The 14,052-nt window shown below is 36.4% G+C and overlaps 2 protein-coding genes across 2 annotated transcripts; one reads left to right on the top strand and one right to left on the bottom strand.

Annotated features, from left to right (window-relative positions):
* Positions 1–4,102: 4,102 nt before the first annotated feature.
* Positions 4,103–6,049, top strand: LOC114750745 (vicilin-like). Its single transcript, XM_028939348.1, has 6 exons — positions 4,103–4,409; positions 4,517–4,692; positions 4,806–4,886; positions 4,971–5,285; positions 5,379–5,724; positions 5,844–6,049. The coding sequence occupies exons 1-6, from the start codon at positions 4,103–4,105 to the stop codon at positions 6,047–6,049; spliced, it is 1,431 nt and encodes a 476-aa protein (XP_028795181.1).
* A 3,264-nt stretch (positions 6,050–9,313) lies between these two features.
* Positions 9,314–12,148, bottom strand: LOC114750744 (conglutin beta 7-like). Its single transcript, XM_028939347.1, has 7 exons — positions 11,803–12,148; positions 10,977–11,714; positions 10,655–10,830; positions 10,459–10,539; positions 10,073–10,378; positions 9,628–9,958; positions 9,314–9,519 (listed from the first exon to the last, which is right to left on the bottom strand). The coding sequence occupies exons 1-7, from the start codon at positions 12,146–12,148 to the stop codon at positions 9,314–9,316; spliced, it is 2,184 nt and encodes a 727-aa protein (XP_028795180.1).
* Positions 12,149–14,052: the final 1,904 nt, after the last annotated feature.

The following is a 14,052-nucleotide window of genomic DNA, read 5'->3' as shown; positions in this document are numbered from 1 at the left end:
AAGAAGGTGAAGAGATCAGTGAAGAAGAGGAAGATGAAGAGCGAAGTGAAGGACAGATGCAGAGGGCGTCTTCGTGGTTGAATCAAGATGATATTTTTATACTCCTTGCAGATCATCCTGTAGCTTTCAGAGCTTCACGGACGAGTAACGTTAGGGCGATTGCATTTCTTCTTAATGACAAGAACAACCAGAGGAACTTCATCAGGGGTACATATATAAATAGATATGTTTGTGATTTAGACTCAAGTGAACAAATTAATATTACCTTATATATATATTTTAATATAAGACAGTTTGACTTTTAATTTGGTACAACCTAAATTCATTTTGTTTATCACATTTATCTATTTTTTTAAAAGTAGTTGTTGCAGTAGTTGTGCATGTTAAAAATTTTATCAAATAATAGTTTTAGCTAATACACATGATTAAAAAGGTTATTCTATAAATGACAATACCTATTTGTAACGAATAACTAACTTAACAAATTTTATTAATTTACTCAAATTATTCAACTAGCTCTTATATTAAAGATCTGAGAGGTAGTATTAATTTTGTGAATTGGGGGAAAGCTAACTTGGGATGATTGTGTTTTGAAGGTGAGAGAGGCAATGTGATTAAGCAGATAGATAGGAGAGTGAAAGGGATGGTATTCCAAGGGTCTGGCGAAGAAGGGGAGAGACTTCTCAGAAACCAGAAGGAATCATATTTTGTAAGCTTATTTTTGAGGAGGAAGAAGAAGAGGAACAGGGGGCTCCCTTGTCTTCCATTTTGGAAGCCTATTTTTGAACCATCTGCATACACATACACATAAACATAATATGGGCATGTAACGGCTTTACATACCTTCTGTAAGGAGGCTATTCCATGTCGTCAGAGCTCTGGCTTTCTACTACTATGTATAATCAGATAAATAAATCAATCCCTCACTTGGCTCGAAACTGCTTCTCTCTTCGTTGCCATTTCTTTTAATTTCCTTGTTTCAAGTCCTTGTTTATTTTTTCAGGTACCGTAGTTCAACTCACATTAAGCACATTTTTTCAGTCTGTTAAATACTTAAATGTGAGTTCATGAATTTAAACTTATACGCTCTGTGAAGAACATAATAAACGAGTCTTTGTATAACAAATCAAGTTTCGAATATACAAATCAAGTTTCAAATTTATGTCGAAAGAAATATTCACATTTAGTGTCTTACAGTATTTTAAATATGATTACCTTTAATAAAAAAAATACTTATGCTTAAAAAGAATTCTAGACTGTTCATGTTTAGACGCTTCAAACTCATGAAATGGAAGTGTGAGTTGAAGGGGGAAAAAAATCTTTGTTTATTTGTTATATTATTGATGGTTTTGAGGATCCGTAGCAAATGATTACTTAATTAGCAGGGTCATCACGAGTTCACGATAACAAAGTAAGAAAAAGTATTAAGAAAAAGTAATGAACAAAGTCTTATACTTATTCTCACGTTTAATGTAAAATCTATTTATCTAATTTATATAAGATTAAAGAAGTTAATTATAGCAAATATGATACGATCTTGTTAAAATATTTTTATATAATATTAGATTAATTATATATCAATTTATAAGTTAAATAAATAAATTTTTTAAAAAATAATAAATATGAGAGATAAAATTGATTTGAACATTATATTTAGAACTAAATTTAACTCCCGATTAACTTCTATATGGGGACATCTTGAAAAGTTTTAAGTCTTAAGTCTTAACTAATACTTTAATATTGATTATTTTCATTGTTTAATTATATTCCGAACTGAGAGTGTTGAAAGAAATTTTAAGGACAAAATTAATACTTTATGTGCTACTCCGATCCTTAATATAAGAGTTAGATAGCTAATTTGGAGAGATAAAAAAATAGTTAAATTAGTTATATGTAATAAATGTGTATTGACTTCTCTAAATTATCTTTTATTTAATTATGTATAATAGAACTACACTTGGATGAAAATACTTTACAATTAATATCGACATTTTTGAGAACATATTATAAATTTGAAAGACAAAATAGATTTGGATTTTATATTTAGGACTATCAGCTAGCTTTTATATTTAAGGCGAGAGGTAGTATTATATTAAAAGATTAGACTCTTTTCTCCTACAAATACCTTATTAATAAATATCATTGATAACACTTATAACAGTTGCTATCGGTAAAAGAATTTTTTTAAAGAAAATTAAAATTATTTAAATAACATTCTTTTTTATTTTTACGGGTTCTAATTAACTATGTAATTTAAAAAATTAATTAAATTAATTAATTATTTGTAAAATTTTAAATATACGTTCAATCTAAGTTATTGATTAGAAGGGTTTGGTTAATTAGTCAGAAAGTTTTAGTAATCAGAATTATTGAATAAAAAAATAATATTTTAAGTAAAAACATTGCACATTATAATATGTGTGTGTACTATAAGAGTTTCTTATAATAGAGGTATTGGAGATCAATTATATTTCAACATAAATTGAATGTAGTGAGTAACGAGTTTTAGTACCAAATTGATGAGGACCAAACCCCATCAGATGTCAAGTTCTAATTTAGATGATTTAGATTTAATTTTTTTAATGAGTATGAAATCTAAAATCTTAACTATTAAATTTTTCAAAAAAATAGTTTTTATTTTAAAAAAATAAATAATTAAAAATTTTAAATTTAAAAGCACCCAAATCGGGTCCAGTACTCCTATTATCAAGAAGCAGATAAACGTGGCGAATGGAGAGTACATATTTTTTGGGGTCTTTGAGCGTATTGAGATTTGCAAGTGCCTAGGCCACATTGCCAATAACGACAAGACTTAAATGTATGAATCCTCGTGCCTATCGATCTTATTTATAAGCCAGTCACAATTAACATAATAGTACTACTACACTACTACTTATTTGTTATGACTCATTTATAAAAATACATTTTTTAACAATTTTTCATAATAGTAAAAAAAAATTATCACATCTTTCAAACTTATTTACGGGTAATTTTAAAACACTATAAAAAATATACTCCTTCCGTCCCTTTTTATAAAAAAATTATTTAAACGTGGAGAATGATAAAAAAGAGAGAATGTGTGATAAAGAGACGAATGTATGATGTTTTGAAAATTGAGATAATAAATAAATTAAGTATTAAAATAAGTTTCCTGCCGATATGAGAATCTTATTGGTGAGCGATTTGTAAGTATCTTTACAGGCGTTCTTTGAGTTTGGAGATATGTCCTCATCTTAATAAATCCCTAAGATTCAACTCGCCCAAACTCTCCTCTTTTTTTTAATAAAAAAAATTAAAATAAGTTATTAATGAGAGCAAAATAGGATCCAAGAAAATCTGAGAAATCTTGTGAGTGTTTTTTGAACATAGGAATAAGGCATAAGTGATTGTTGTTTCTTATAAAAACGTAGCGACGGGATAGCATTTTAACTAATTTTTATCATAGAATATCGAAATATAGACAATAAAGGTCCCTTCTTATCATTCATAACCAAACTTCATTGCAAACAGTGGTCTCAGCGCATTCGTGATCATTCTTCATCAGAAATCAGAACGCACTATATATAGTGCCATCATTAACTTCATGCTTTTTATTAAATTTATTTCGCATCTCTCAGTCTCTATCAGATGATCAGAAAACAGAACCTGGTACCCAAAATTCATATTAACTTACACAGATTGATTGCATTTCTCCTTGTATTTTATACGTCAATTTAGTTGGTCCCTGCCCATCCTTTCTGCAAACTCCTAAATTTAATTAGGATGAGGATACACACACACAAAAGCAACAATGAGCAAAGATGAAATAATAGTTGCATTACAACTTAGAAACTGGCCACGTTCAATGTATCATGTTATTATTATCTTCATCTCTTGTCTCTTCATGAAACACTCGTCACCGTGCATGCCTCACCAAAGTCCACGTGTCCTCCATGCATGAGAGGCGAATCAAACTATTCACACGTCCGTATAGCACTACATTGGCACTATCTACTACTACTAGCCATTGCTTCAATGGCTTCCTGCGTATATATACCTGATTTGTCATTCTAAGATTTGCATCGACGAGTAGAGTGAGAGAGAGAGTTTGTGATCACTAACAATGGCTTCCTTGAAACTTCCTGTCTTGTTGTTGCTGGGTTCGGTTTTCCTTGCAACGGTCTCTGGTCTTGCCTTCGGGGAAAACGAGAATACACAAAACCAGAATCCTTATCACTTCCGATCTCAGAACTTCCGAACTCGGTTCCAGAACGAACGTGGTCGCATCCGAATCCTTCAAAGGTTCGACCAAAGATGCGACCACCTTCAATTCCTCCGAAACTATCGCTACGTGGAGTTGGAATTAAGACCACATTCTCTCTTCCTCCCCCACCATCGCGATGCTGAAGCTCTCTTTGTCGTCCTCGAAGGCAAGTTCTGAATATTCCTTAATATAATATTGTTCATTTATGATAATGGTAAATAAATATTCTTATTAATTAAGAAATAATTATGGATTGATTGTTTATTATTACAGGAAGGGCCATTGCGGGTATTGCGAACCAGACTAATAGGGAGACTCTTCGCCTGGAGGAAGGTGATGTGGTGAGGGTCCCACCAGGGAATCTTGTTTACACTGCTAATGTCGAAGAAGACCAGAGGTTCAGAGTTGCCAGCCTTATTCTTCCCGTCAACATGCCTGGGCAATACGAGGTCATCAATCTTTAAAACATGAATTGAATTCAAAATTCCCCTTCTTTGTTCTTCAAGTTTTAATCTTTACGAACAAAAATCTCATGTGTTTGTGTTTGGTGATTCTTCTGCAGAATTTATATCCCTCTGGCAATCAAAACCCTCGGGCATACTACCATGCCTTCAGCCAGAAAACTCTTGAGGCCACCTTCAATGTGAGAACTCAATCATCATAGTATATATTCTCATAATTGTCATAAAATTTTTGTCCGTTCTGATAAATTAACGTTGTGAAACAGTCGAACTTCAATGAGATACAAAGGATCCTACTTGGACGGCGACAACAGGGAGGCCAAAGTGAGCAGAAGCAGAGTTCTTCAAATGAGGGAGTGATGGTAAGCTTGTCGAGGGAACACGCCAGGGAACTGAGAAGGCATGCAGAATCATCGTCAAGCCCAAGAAGACATGCAAGTTCATCACGGCCAGTAATCAACTTGAAAAACATTCAACCTCGTTACTCCAACAACCACGGTGCCTTGTGGGAGGCTTGCCCTGACCGGTTCCAGCTTCTTCGGGACTTGGATATCTCTGTCGCTTTGTTACAACTCCGAAGGGTACCTAAAAAAGCCCCTTTATTCAATAACATGCACAAATTATTTCACCTACCATACGAGGAATATAACTCCATTGAATAATGTTGTCTATAGGGATCTCTGTATTTACCGCACTACAACTCAAAGGCCATAGTTGTAGCCCAAGTAATTGATGGAACAGCACAACTTGAAATTGCCTCCCCACATTTGGCTAACGAAAGATCGGAAGAAGAAGATGAAGAAAACAGACATGAGCAGCAGCAGCAGCAACAGGAACAACAACGTGGAGAAGAGCGAAGTGAAGGACAGATTCGAAGGGTCTCTTCTAGGTTGAATCAAGGTGACGCTTTCGTGGCCCTTGCAGGTCACCCACTAGCCCTCAGAGCCTCAAACAGGAATGATCTCAAGGTGGTCGCATTCCTTCTTAATGCCCAGAACAACCAGAGGAACTTCCTTGGAGGTATATAATATATATATATATATATATATTTATATGGGCTTTAAATTTCTGCTTTTATTAATCTTTTGGGGAAAAAACTAAAAGCTGACTTGGGTTAATTGATTTGGTGATGATTGAAGGTGAGAGAGACAACGTGATTAATCAGATAGAGAGGATAGTGAAGGAGCGGACATTCCCAGGATCTGGCGAAGAAGTTGAGAGACTGTTGAGAAACCAGAAGGAATCATACTTTGTGAATGCTCAGCCTCGTCGTCAGCCAAGGGGTGAGGAGGAAGAGGAAGAGAGGGCTCCGTTGTCATCCATCTTGGAAGAAGGTTCCTTTTGAGGGCCAATGTAATGAGACAATGTAATGCCTGCATATATATATATATATGTATGTATGTATGTAGGCACGTAAGGGCTTGGAGTACTTGCTACGAAGAGGCTTTTTGTATGTAATCAGAGCTTTGTGGCTTTCTACTACTATAATAAATAAATGAATGAATAAATCAAGTCCTAATTATAAGTTTGTGTCAAACTGATGCTCCTTTTTTCTTGTCATTTCTTTTAATTTCTGCCTTAACTGTCTAAGTTTATTTTGCATGCGGAAGGTTTCCGGGCCTCCAACAAACAAATATTTATCAATCGTATTATTACTGGTAACAGTATAGGAGTCTTATATAGCTTTGTTTGGTTCTGAGTTGGTTTCTGTCAAAATAAATTAATTATTTGCTTTAGTTAGATCAAAACAATATGTTTAAACCACGTTTTCTAGACGTTCTAACCAAAATCAATGCAAAAGCAAACGTGATTTCATTGAATAAAGGTGATGTTGGGACCACAGAAATAGGACAAAGAACGAAGGTACCGTTTCATTTTTCCTCGTCATTTCTAAGAACTTTCCTTCATACTTTACTCTGCAGGATCATATAAGATATATCACTGCACTGCACTGCACACACATAACCCACCAATACTACCTTGGGATTTGCGAACCTGGCCACCAAGCATTTCTGAATGCAAGTTTTTGCGTCCTACATAATTGTTTCTTTCTCGTCTTTATATATATAATACAAGTCTGATTTGATATATTCTCACTCAACTCAGCAGCATGTGTGTGTGTAATATAAACGTGGCGAATGGATTGTGCGAGTATTTTGTGTGTCGTATTTACTGTAATTTGCAGGTTCGACTTCCTAGGACACAGTAGCAACAACGACAAAGATATTTGTCCCTCTTTAAGGATAGATATCTATTGGCTCCTGGCGAGGCCAACATTGTCTCATATGAAATACCATATATAACACTGCAACCTGAATCTGGAAACCATCTGAATTTTCGAGATGGTCACCTCTTTCGTCCTTATCTTCTTAATTTCTTGGCTCAGAACATGTAGTTAGACAAAGATGACAATGGAATTAGTTTTAGTGCTCATGGTAGTGATGAACATTATGATACTTATTATAGACTGCTGTAATTTAACATTTAATATTTTTATTTTTTAAAATTTTTTAATGGGTATATAATCCAAAATAAATCTTTTAATTGTAAGTTTTTTTAAAATAAAATTTTTGTTTAAAAATTATTGGTTGTAAATTTTAAATTTAGATCATTAAAATTGTATTTAAATAGATTTTACCGCAGTAATGAGTACAGCAATGTGTATTATAGTGCTCATTACTGTAATGAGTATTGAAACCGGTTTCAATGATTATAAGCATAAAATAAAGCGGAGAGCATAGATAGAGTCATGCTTTATTTATATGCACCAAATATTTAATACCAGACCTTCTTGGATGCCATAGAATAAAGATCAATTGGGTTGGATTTTTAGAACAGAGATCTTAACTCGTTCATAATAGTCATCGATCCTACAATTGCGGCAAGAGATGTCATTATAATACTTAAGGTTATTTTTTTAAAAAAAATTATGATATCTTATTAAAATTTAGACTAATTGTCAGCATTTTTTGAACGGTTTCAAAATAACACTTAGTTCTGAGATTATTACACATATGCTGTCCATGTTGGGTTTGGTTAGGGTTCTATAGTGCCCATCACCCTAACACCCCCCCCCCACACACACCTGATCCATCTTCATCAGATTTTCAATAATGATCAAAAGGTATTTCATATCTTCTGTGAAGTGATCAAAACTAGATCGCATATATTCACAAAGAGAGAGATGTTGATTAGCTGAGACCGTGCCAACCAGCTAATAATATAATCCCTTTTTGGCCTTCTAATTGTTGTGTGTATATCAGAACTATGAGGACGGGAAGCAAGGACAAGGAATTGGCCAACAGCTTCATCGCGATCCAGAGGAGAAGAGAGAGAAAGAGGAACAAGTGAAAGAGAGACAAGATCAGAAGCAGAAACCTTATTATCCTCGGATTCTAACATCTTCCCAAACGAACATGGTGACGTACGAGTACTCAAAAGTAGCTGGGCTTCCATTTTGTAATCTTTCCTTTTCACAGTGGCTAGCTATACGTATTAATATTTGCACGCGTGTGTGGGGTGGGGTATGTAAGGATGGTTACTGGGATTTTTCTTTCTGTAAGTAGAGTTTTCACTATCTACTGCTATATATATATAATCGATCTTTCTGTGTGAACATTACTACAATACAATGAAGGCTTTTTACTTCTGTTTTGGATGGTTTTTTATTTCCTTTTTGGGGGGACATGAAAAGAAGGGATATAAAAGTATCCATTTTTTACTTCTGTTATGAGCAGACGAGAAAAATAGTATTATTTATGTCTGTTTTGTAAAAACAAAAGTAAAAGTTTTTTTACTTCTGTTTTTACAAAACAAATATAAATAAGAGATTATTTTCATTAGAAAGAGACGAGAACTAACATCTGTTTCTAATGAAACAGAGGAGAAGTATGTTTTGTTTCTAAAAAACAGACAAGAATACTCAATTTTTTCTCCTCCGTTTTTATAAACAGATATGAATGGTGGAGGTAAAAAGTATATTTTCTTGTAGTAGAAACTACGTGCTCCTTTTTAATTCCCACATTATTCATGGTTTCAATGCCTTTTACTGTGCATTTTATTATATGCTGATAAGTTGTCTCCATGTTAAGTTCTCTCTTAATTAATCGACTCGGCTGCTATGGCATATGTACTTGGACCCACTAATACAAGTTTTGTCAACAAATATCGTACCTCTTAGAACATACGATATATCATGTACATATATCCTATATATATTTTGACAAACTTTCGTGGCATTATCAATAAGTTTTCCATGTTTTTATTTTATTTATTTATTTTTGTTTAACAAATAAGAATAGAATAAGCAGACACTGCTACTTCTCCGTACCTTTTCGTTTGTTTGGTCTTTGGAGTTAATGAACCGTGGGTTACTTTAAACATATAGAAACAGAATTATAGAAGACAGAAGGCATTAATGAAGATCACAATAAAGGAGGAGGTAGTTGAAGACAAAAACTACCGCCTCATTTATTCATATACGCAGGTACATACATAGTACTCGTTCCTCTCATGGGATAAGCCCTTAGGTGCCTTATAGGTTAACAGGGCTTGCACGTATTTATTTATTCATTATTTATTACATACTGCAACTTCACCTCTCACTCACTCACATGAAAGCCGTCAAGATTGAAGACCAAGCAACCTTATTAGTTTGTCTGGGCGACCTGCCTCCCCTACTTGGTTGCTCCTCACGATCCACGAAGAACGATTCCTTCTGTCGATTCAACAGCCTCTCCACTTGTTCGCCGGACCCTTCAAACGCCGCTTCCTTCACCTCTCTGTCCAACTCATTCAGCACATTCTGACTTTTGCCTTCATCCACATACATATGAACCATATATTAACTCTTACGTTACAGTAATCAAGAGCTTATGTATGTGTGTACATGTGTGTCTACATATATATATATATATATATTACCTGCGAGGAAGTTCCTGAAGTTGTAGGGGGCATTAAGGATGAACTCGACGACCTCCAAGTTGCTGTTCTTCGAGGCTCTGACGGCCACGGGATGACCTGCCGGAACTACGTAAAAATCACCCTTGGATAGTTGAGCTGCCACCCTCCTAAACTGTCCTTCTCTGTGCTCTTGTTCCCCCTCACGCTGTCGCCTCGCTCTACATCCACACTCTCCCTCCTGTTCCTCAGGGCTTGCCAGATGTGGGCACGCCATTTCAGTGTGTCCTTGTCCCTCAGCAACGAAGGCCAGTATTATCGCTCTTGTGTTGTAGTGAGGCAGAAACATTGATCCCTGCACAACAACAATCAACAAAACAACTCATCATCATTGCCAAAATTCACCAAACCTTGTATATGTTGTTATCATGATCAATTGGTTGAGTTATATGTATGTATGTGTCTATACCTCATTGAGTCTTAGGTGGGAGACACCGATGCCCAGGTCTTGAAGAGCTTCGAAGCGTTGAGGGTGAGCCTCACGGAAGGTACCATGGTTGTTGGAGTAGCGAGGTTGAATGTTTTTCAAGTTGAAAGGACCCAATGGTGAACTTTTTTCTTCCCTTCTTTGTCTTGATTGGGCACGGCTGATCAGTGATCTAAGTTGTTCCCTTGGCAATCTCACTATAACTCCTTCTTCTGAACCCTGCTGCCCTTGTTGCTGCTGCTGCTGCTCTGTTCCCCAAAATGCCTGCTCAATCTCCTCGTACGGGGCCTATTTCATATCAACAATACGTCGTTAATAAATCAGAATACAATGACAAACTCAAAAACAACATTATAGATGATGCTTACGTTGAAGGCGGCCTGGAGAGTCTTCCTGTTGAAGGCTTTGAGGTAGGAGTTTGGAATTTGATTGCCCGAGGGATAGAAGTTCTGCACAACGTCAGGAACAAGGAATTAATGAGAATCTTGTTCTTGCTTTTTTTTTGGGGGGGGGGTGTTTCTGAGGATTAATATGAACCAGTAAGTTAAGGAGAGAATTATAAACCTCAAATTGACCAGGAATGTTAACAGGTAAAGCGAGTTTGATGAACTCAAGATCTTGACTGCTGGCTCGGTTAATGGTATAACATATGGCCCCTGCAGGAACCCTCAAAACATCGAATTGCTCGAGGTTGAAAGACTCTTTGTAGTTCGGAAGCACAAGGGTAACTATGGCCCTCCCTGCAATTAATCATGCGTTTGATGTTCAGTTAGCATCCAATATATATATATATATATATATATATATATATATATAATACACAGAAGACAGGACTGTAAAATGAAGATGAGAGCTTTACGTACCTTTGGTGTTTATGATGAGGTACTCAGCATCCGAGTGGTGAGGCACGACGAGGGTGCTGGGTCTGGATCTGAACTCGACGATCCGGTAGTATCGGAGCATTCGGAGGTCTGGGGACAGCTGGTCGAACTTTTGGAGGACCCGTATCTGACCATGTTCGTTTGAGAATCGAGTTTCGAACCTATTGGAGGGAAGATAATACGGGTTTTCTCGTTGCTGTTTCTGCTCCTCCCCTTGTCCTTCTTCTGGTTCCCACCACTTCCCTGGACGACCTGGTCGGTCATGTCGTGAACCTTGTTGTCCTGGGTGTCGGTGTGAACGTTCTTGTTGTCCTTCTTCTCCTTCTTCTGGTCTCCAGGGACGAGGTTCTCGGTGTGGACGTTCTTGCTCTCTTTCTTCCGGCCTCCAAGGACGAGGTTGTCGTTCTGGACGTTCTTGTTGTCCTTCTTCTCTTTCTTCGGGCCTCCAGGGACGAGGTTGTCGGTGTGGACGTTCTTGTTGTTCTTCTTCTCCTTCTTGCGGCCTCCCAGGACGAGATTGTCGGTGTGGACGTTCTTGTTGTCCTTCTTCTCCTTCTTCTGGCCTCCTCGGACGAGATTGTCGTTGTGGACGTTCTTTTTGTCCTTCTTCTCCTTCTTGCGGCCTCCCTGGACGAGATTGTCGGTGTGGACGTTCTTGTTGTCCTTCTTCTCTTTCTTCCGGCCTCCCAGGACGAGGTTGTCGTTGTGGACGTTCCTGTTGTCTTTCTTCTCCTTCTTCCGGTCTCCAAGGACGAGGTTGTCGTTGTGGACGTTCTTGTTGTCCTTCTTTTCCTTCTTCCGGCCTCAAAGGACGAGGTTGTTGGTGTGGACCTTGTTGTTGTTCCCTCTCTCTCTGCCACTGAGGTTTCTGCCCCTCCGTCTCCTCCCCCTCTCCTTCTTCAGTCTGTCCCGGCCGCCATGGATGGCGAGGGTCGGGAAGACGTGGGTCCCGTTCAGCTGCTTCTTCCTTCTCCCCATGCCGCTCCCTCTTCGGCCTGCAACGAGCAGGGCAGTCAAAAGACCTGGAAGCATCACTTTGAAAGACACAATTTTTCACACAGACTCGGTATTCCGAGTTCTCATCATCTTCCCAGTGGGCAAGGCCAACGGAGGCCACTGCCAGGAAAACAGAACCCAGAAGCAATAGAACAGGAAGCCTGGCTTTGAAACAACCCATGATTGATCACAAAAACCGAACGATGTTTTCTGAAATGGAGAGGAAGATGAAGTGGGTATTTATAGAGAGCAATCTGGGGGTTGTAATGGTGTGAGTGAGGGGAAGGTGGAGGATCATGAGGTCTGGTTTTAATGCATGGAGGACATTTGGGGCTTAGAGAGTCATGCAGCTTGACGAGTGTTGTTTCAGAAAGAAACAGAGAAATGTTCTGCAGAGAACATTATCATCATCAGGTGGGGACGATGATGGACTGTGAGTGAAAAGGAAGTTTTGGACACCTACATGGATGAAGAGTACACGCGTGAGTTTGCATGTACTTGAGGTTGAAGCCTGTAAATGTGGACGAAAGAGAATTTTGGATCTTATCAGAGGGGCAAGGTAAAAGTCGAGAGATTGAAGACGATGGTGAACCAGGACGGTATATAGTACATAGTTCTTTAGTTTTGATTTGTCTTTTCGTGTATACACATATTCATTTATATATATACACATCCGGTCTTTATTATAAGACCCAATTTGACTTTTTATTTGGTCCTAATTATAAGACCCAATCCATTTTGTCTCTTATATTTATGCATTTTTTTTCAAGATAATCCTTCTAATAATGATAGTTTTAGCCAATATACTTAATTAGCAAGAATATTTTAGGAATGACAACACTTATTTATTATAAATAACCAACTTAATACTTCCTTAATCTCCTCAAATAGTCAATTGGGTCTTATAATTAGGACGGAGGAGTATATTGTTACATTGTTATGGAAGAGAGAAGAGAGGCAATTGATCCTCGATAGGTAGGGTTTGTTATCGTCTGATGTAAATAAATTAATTTAATGATGTTGGGAATTTTTAAATTACCCGACACATTCATTGGTTTCTTACACTGTGATGACCCAGTCATAAATGAATATTCTTGATCTGTTAGTCTGTTACTGCTGGGTGAACATTTATTCTTTTAATAATGAGACAGTTGGAGTTCAGATTGGTTAATTGAATGGATGGGCAAGCTCATAAGTTTTTGTTTTTTTTTTGTTTTCCATATCTATAGATATATTTTTAGTTGATACAATTTTTAGCCTCTTAATTTTTTTTTTTTAAAAAATTCTGGTCTCAGTGCCTCAATTTTATACTATGACTTTTCTATTCTTTTTGTTTTTAAATTAAAGGGACAAGTGCTAATAGTCTAAGGTTATAAACATGATTAAACTCACGACCTCTCACCGAGGAAGCTTGCATACCACTGAACTATAATGCTATTGGCAAACTATGGCTTTTCTACTGTGCAGTTTGTATATTGCATAACAAGAAAAATTGGAAATTAAATTAAAAAAGAGAGAGAAGAAAATCAAAGCATTCTTCACAAATTAAATCAAACCCTCGATGTTAAGTTAAATTGTTCACTAAATAACAAGTTAAAAGTAAGTTTTCAGCTAAAAAATGGAACAAGCCTATTTAAGCCCTAAAAATGTCGAGAGATCGTTTTGAAAAGAATATCATTTTGGGCTAATATGGATCCTTAGCCTGCCAAGGCCGTTAAACATATTTTTACCTTTCTTAACTTTTTTTTTTTGTGTATATAGTGAATATTTTATGTAAATAGCAAAAATTTGGAATAGTTGAACTGTGGTGTAAGTGACATTAATATGATGTAAATGATAATTAGATTTTTATAGATAATAAATTTTGATTATATAAGAAAGTTAAAACCATAGTAGATTATTTAATTATTTCCTTTAAGTGGGTGCATTTGAAAGGAGAGTCATATTTAATTTTTTTTCACTCAAAATTTTCTTATATAAAAAATCGCTTTTAGTGTGTGACTGTGTGTGAGTGAGAGAGCATGCTTCCGTTTCACCCTTTTAGGATAGGATTGGGAATTGAAAAACTGAGTCTTGTACAAAGGG

The sequence above is a fragment of the Neltuma alba genome, unplaced genomic scaffold, assembly GCF_004799145.2.
Source record: "Neltuma alba isolate B1F8T4 unplaced genomic scaffold, ASM479914v2 tig00006630_pilon, whole genome shotgun sequence".
Lineage (NCBI taxonomy): Eukaryota > Viridiplantae > Streptophyta > Magnoliopsida > Fabales > Fabaceae > Neltuma > Neltuma alba.
This window is presented reverse-complemented; position numbering and strand designations above follow the sequence as displayed.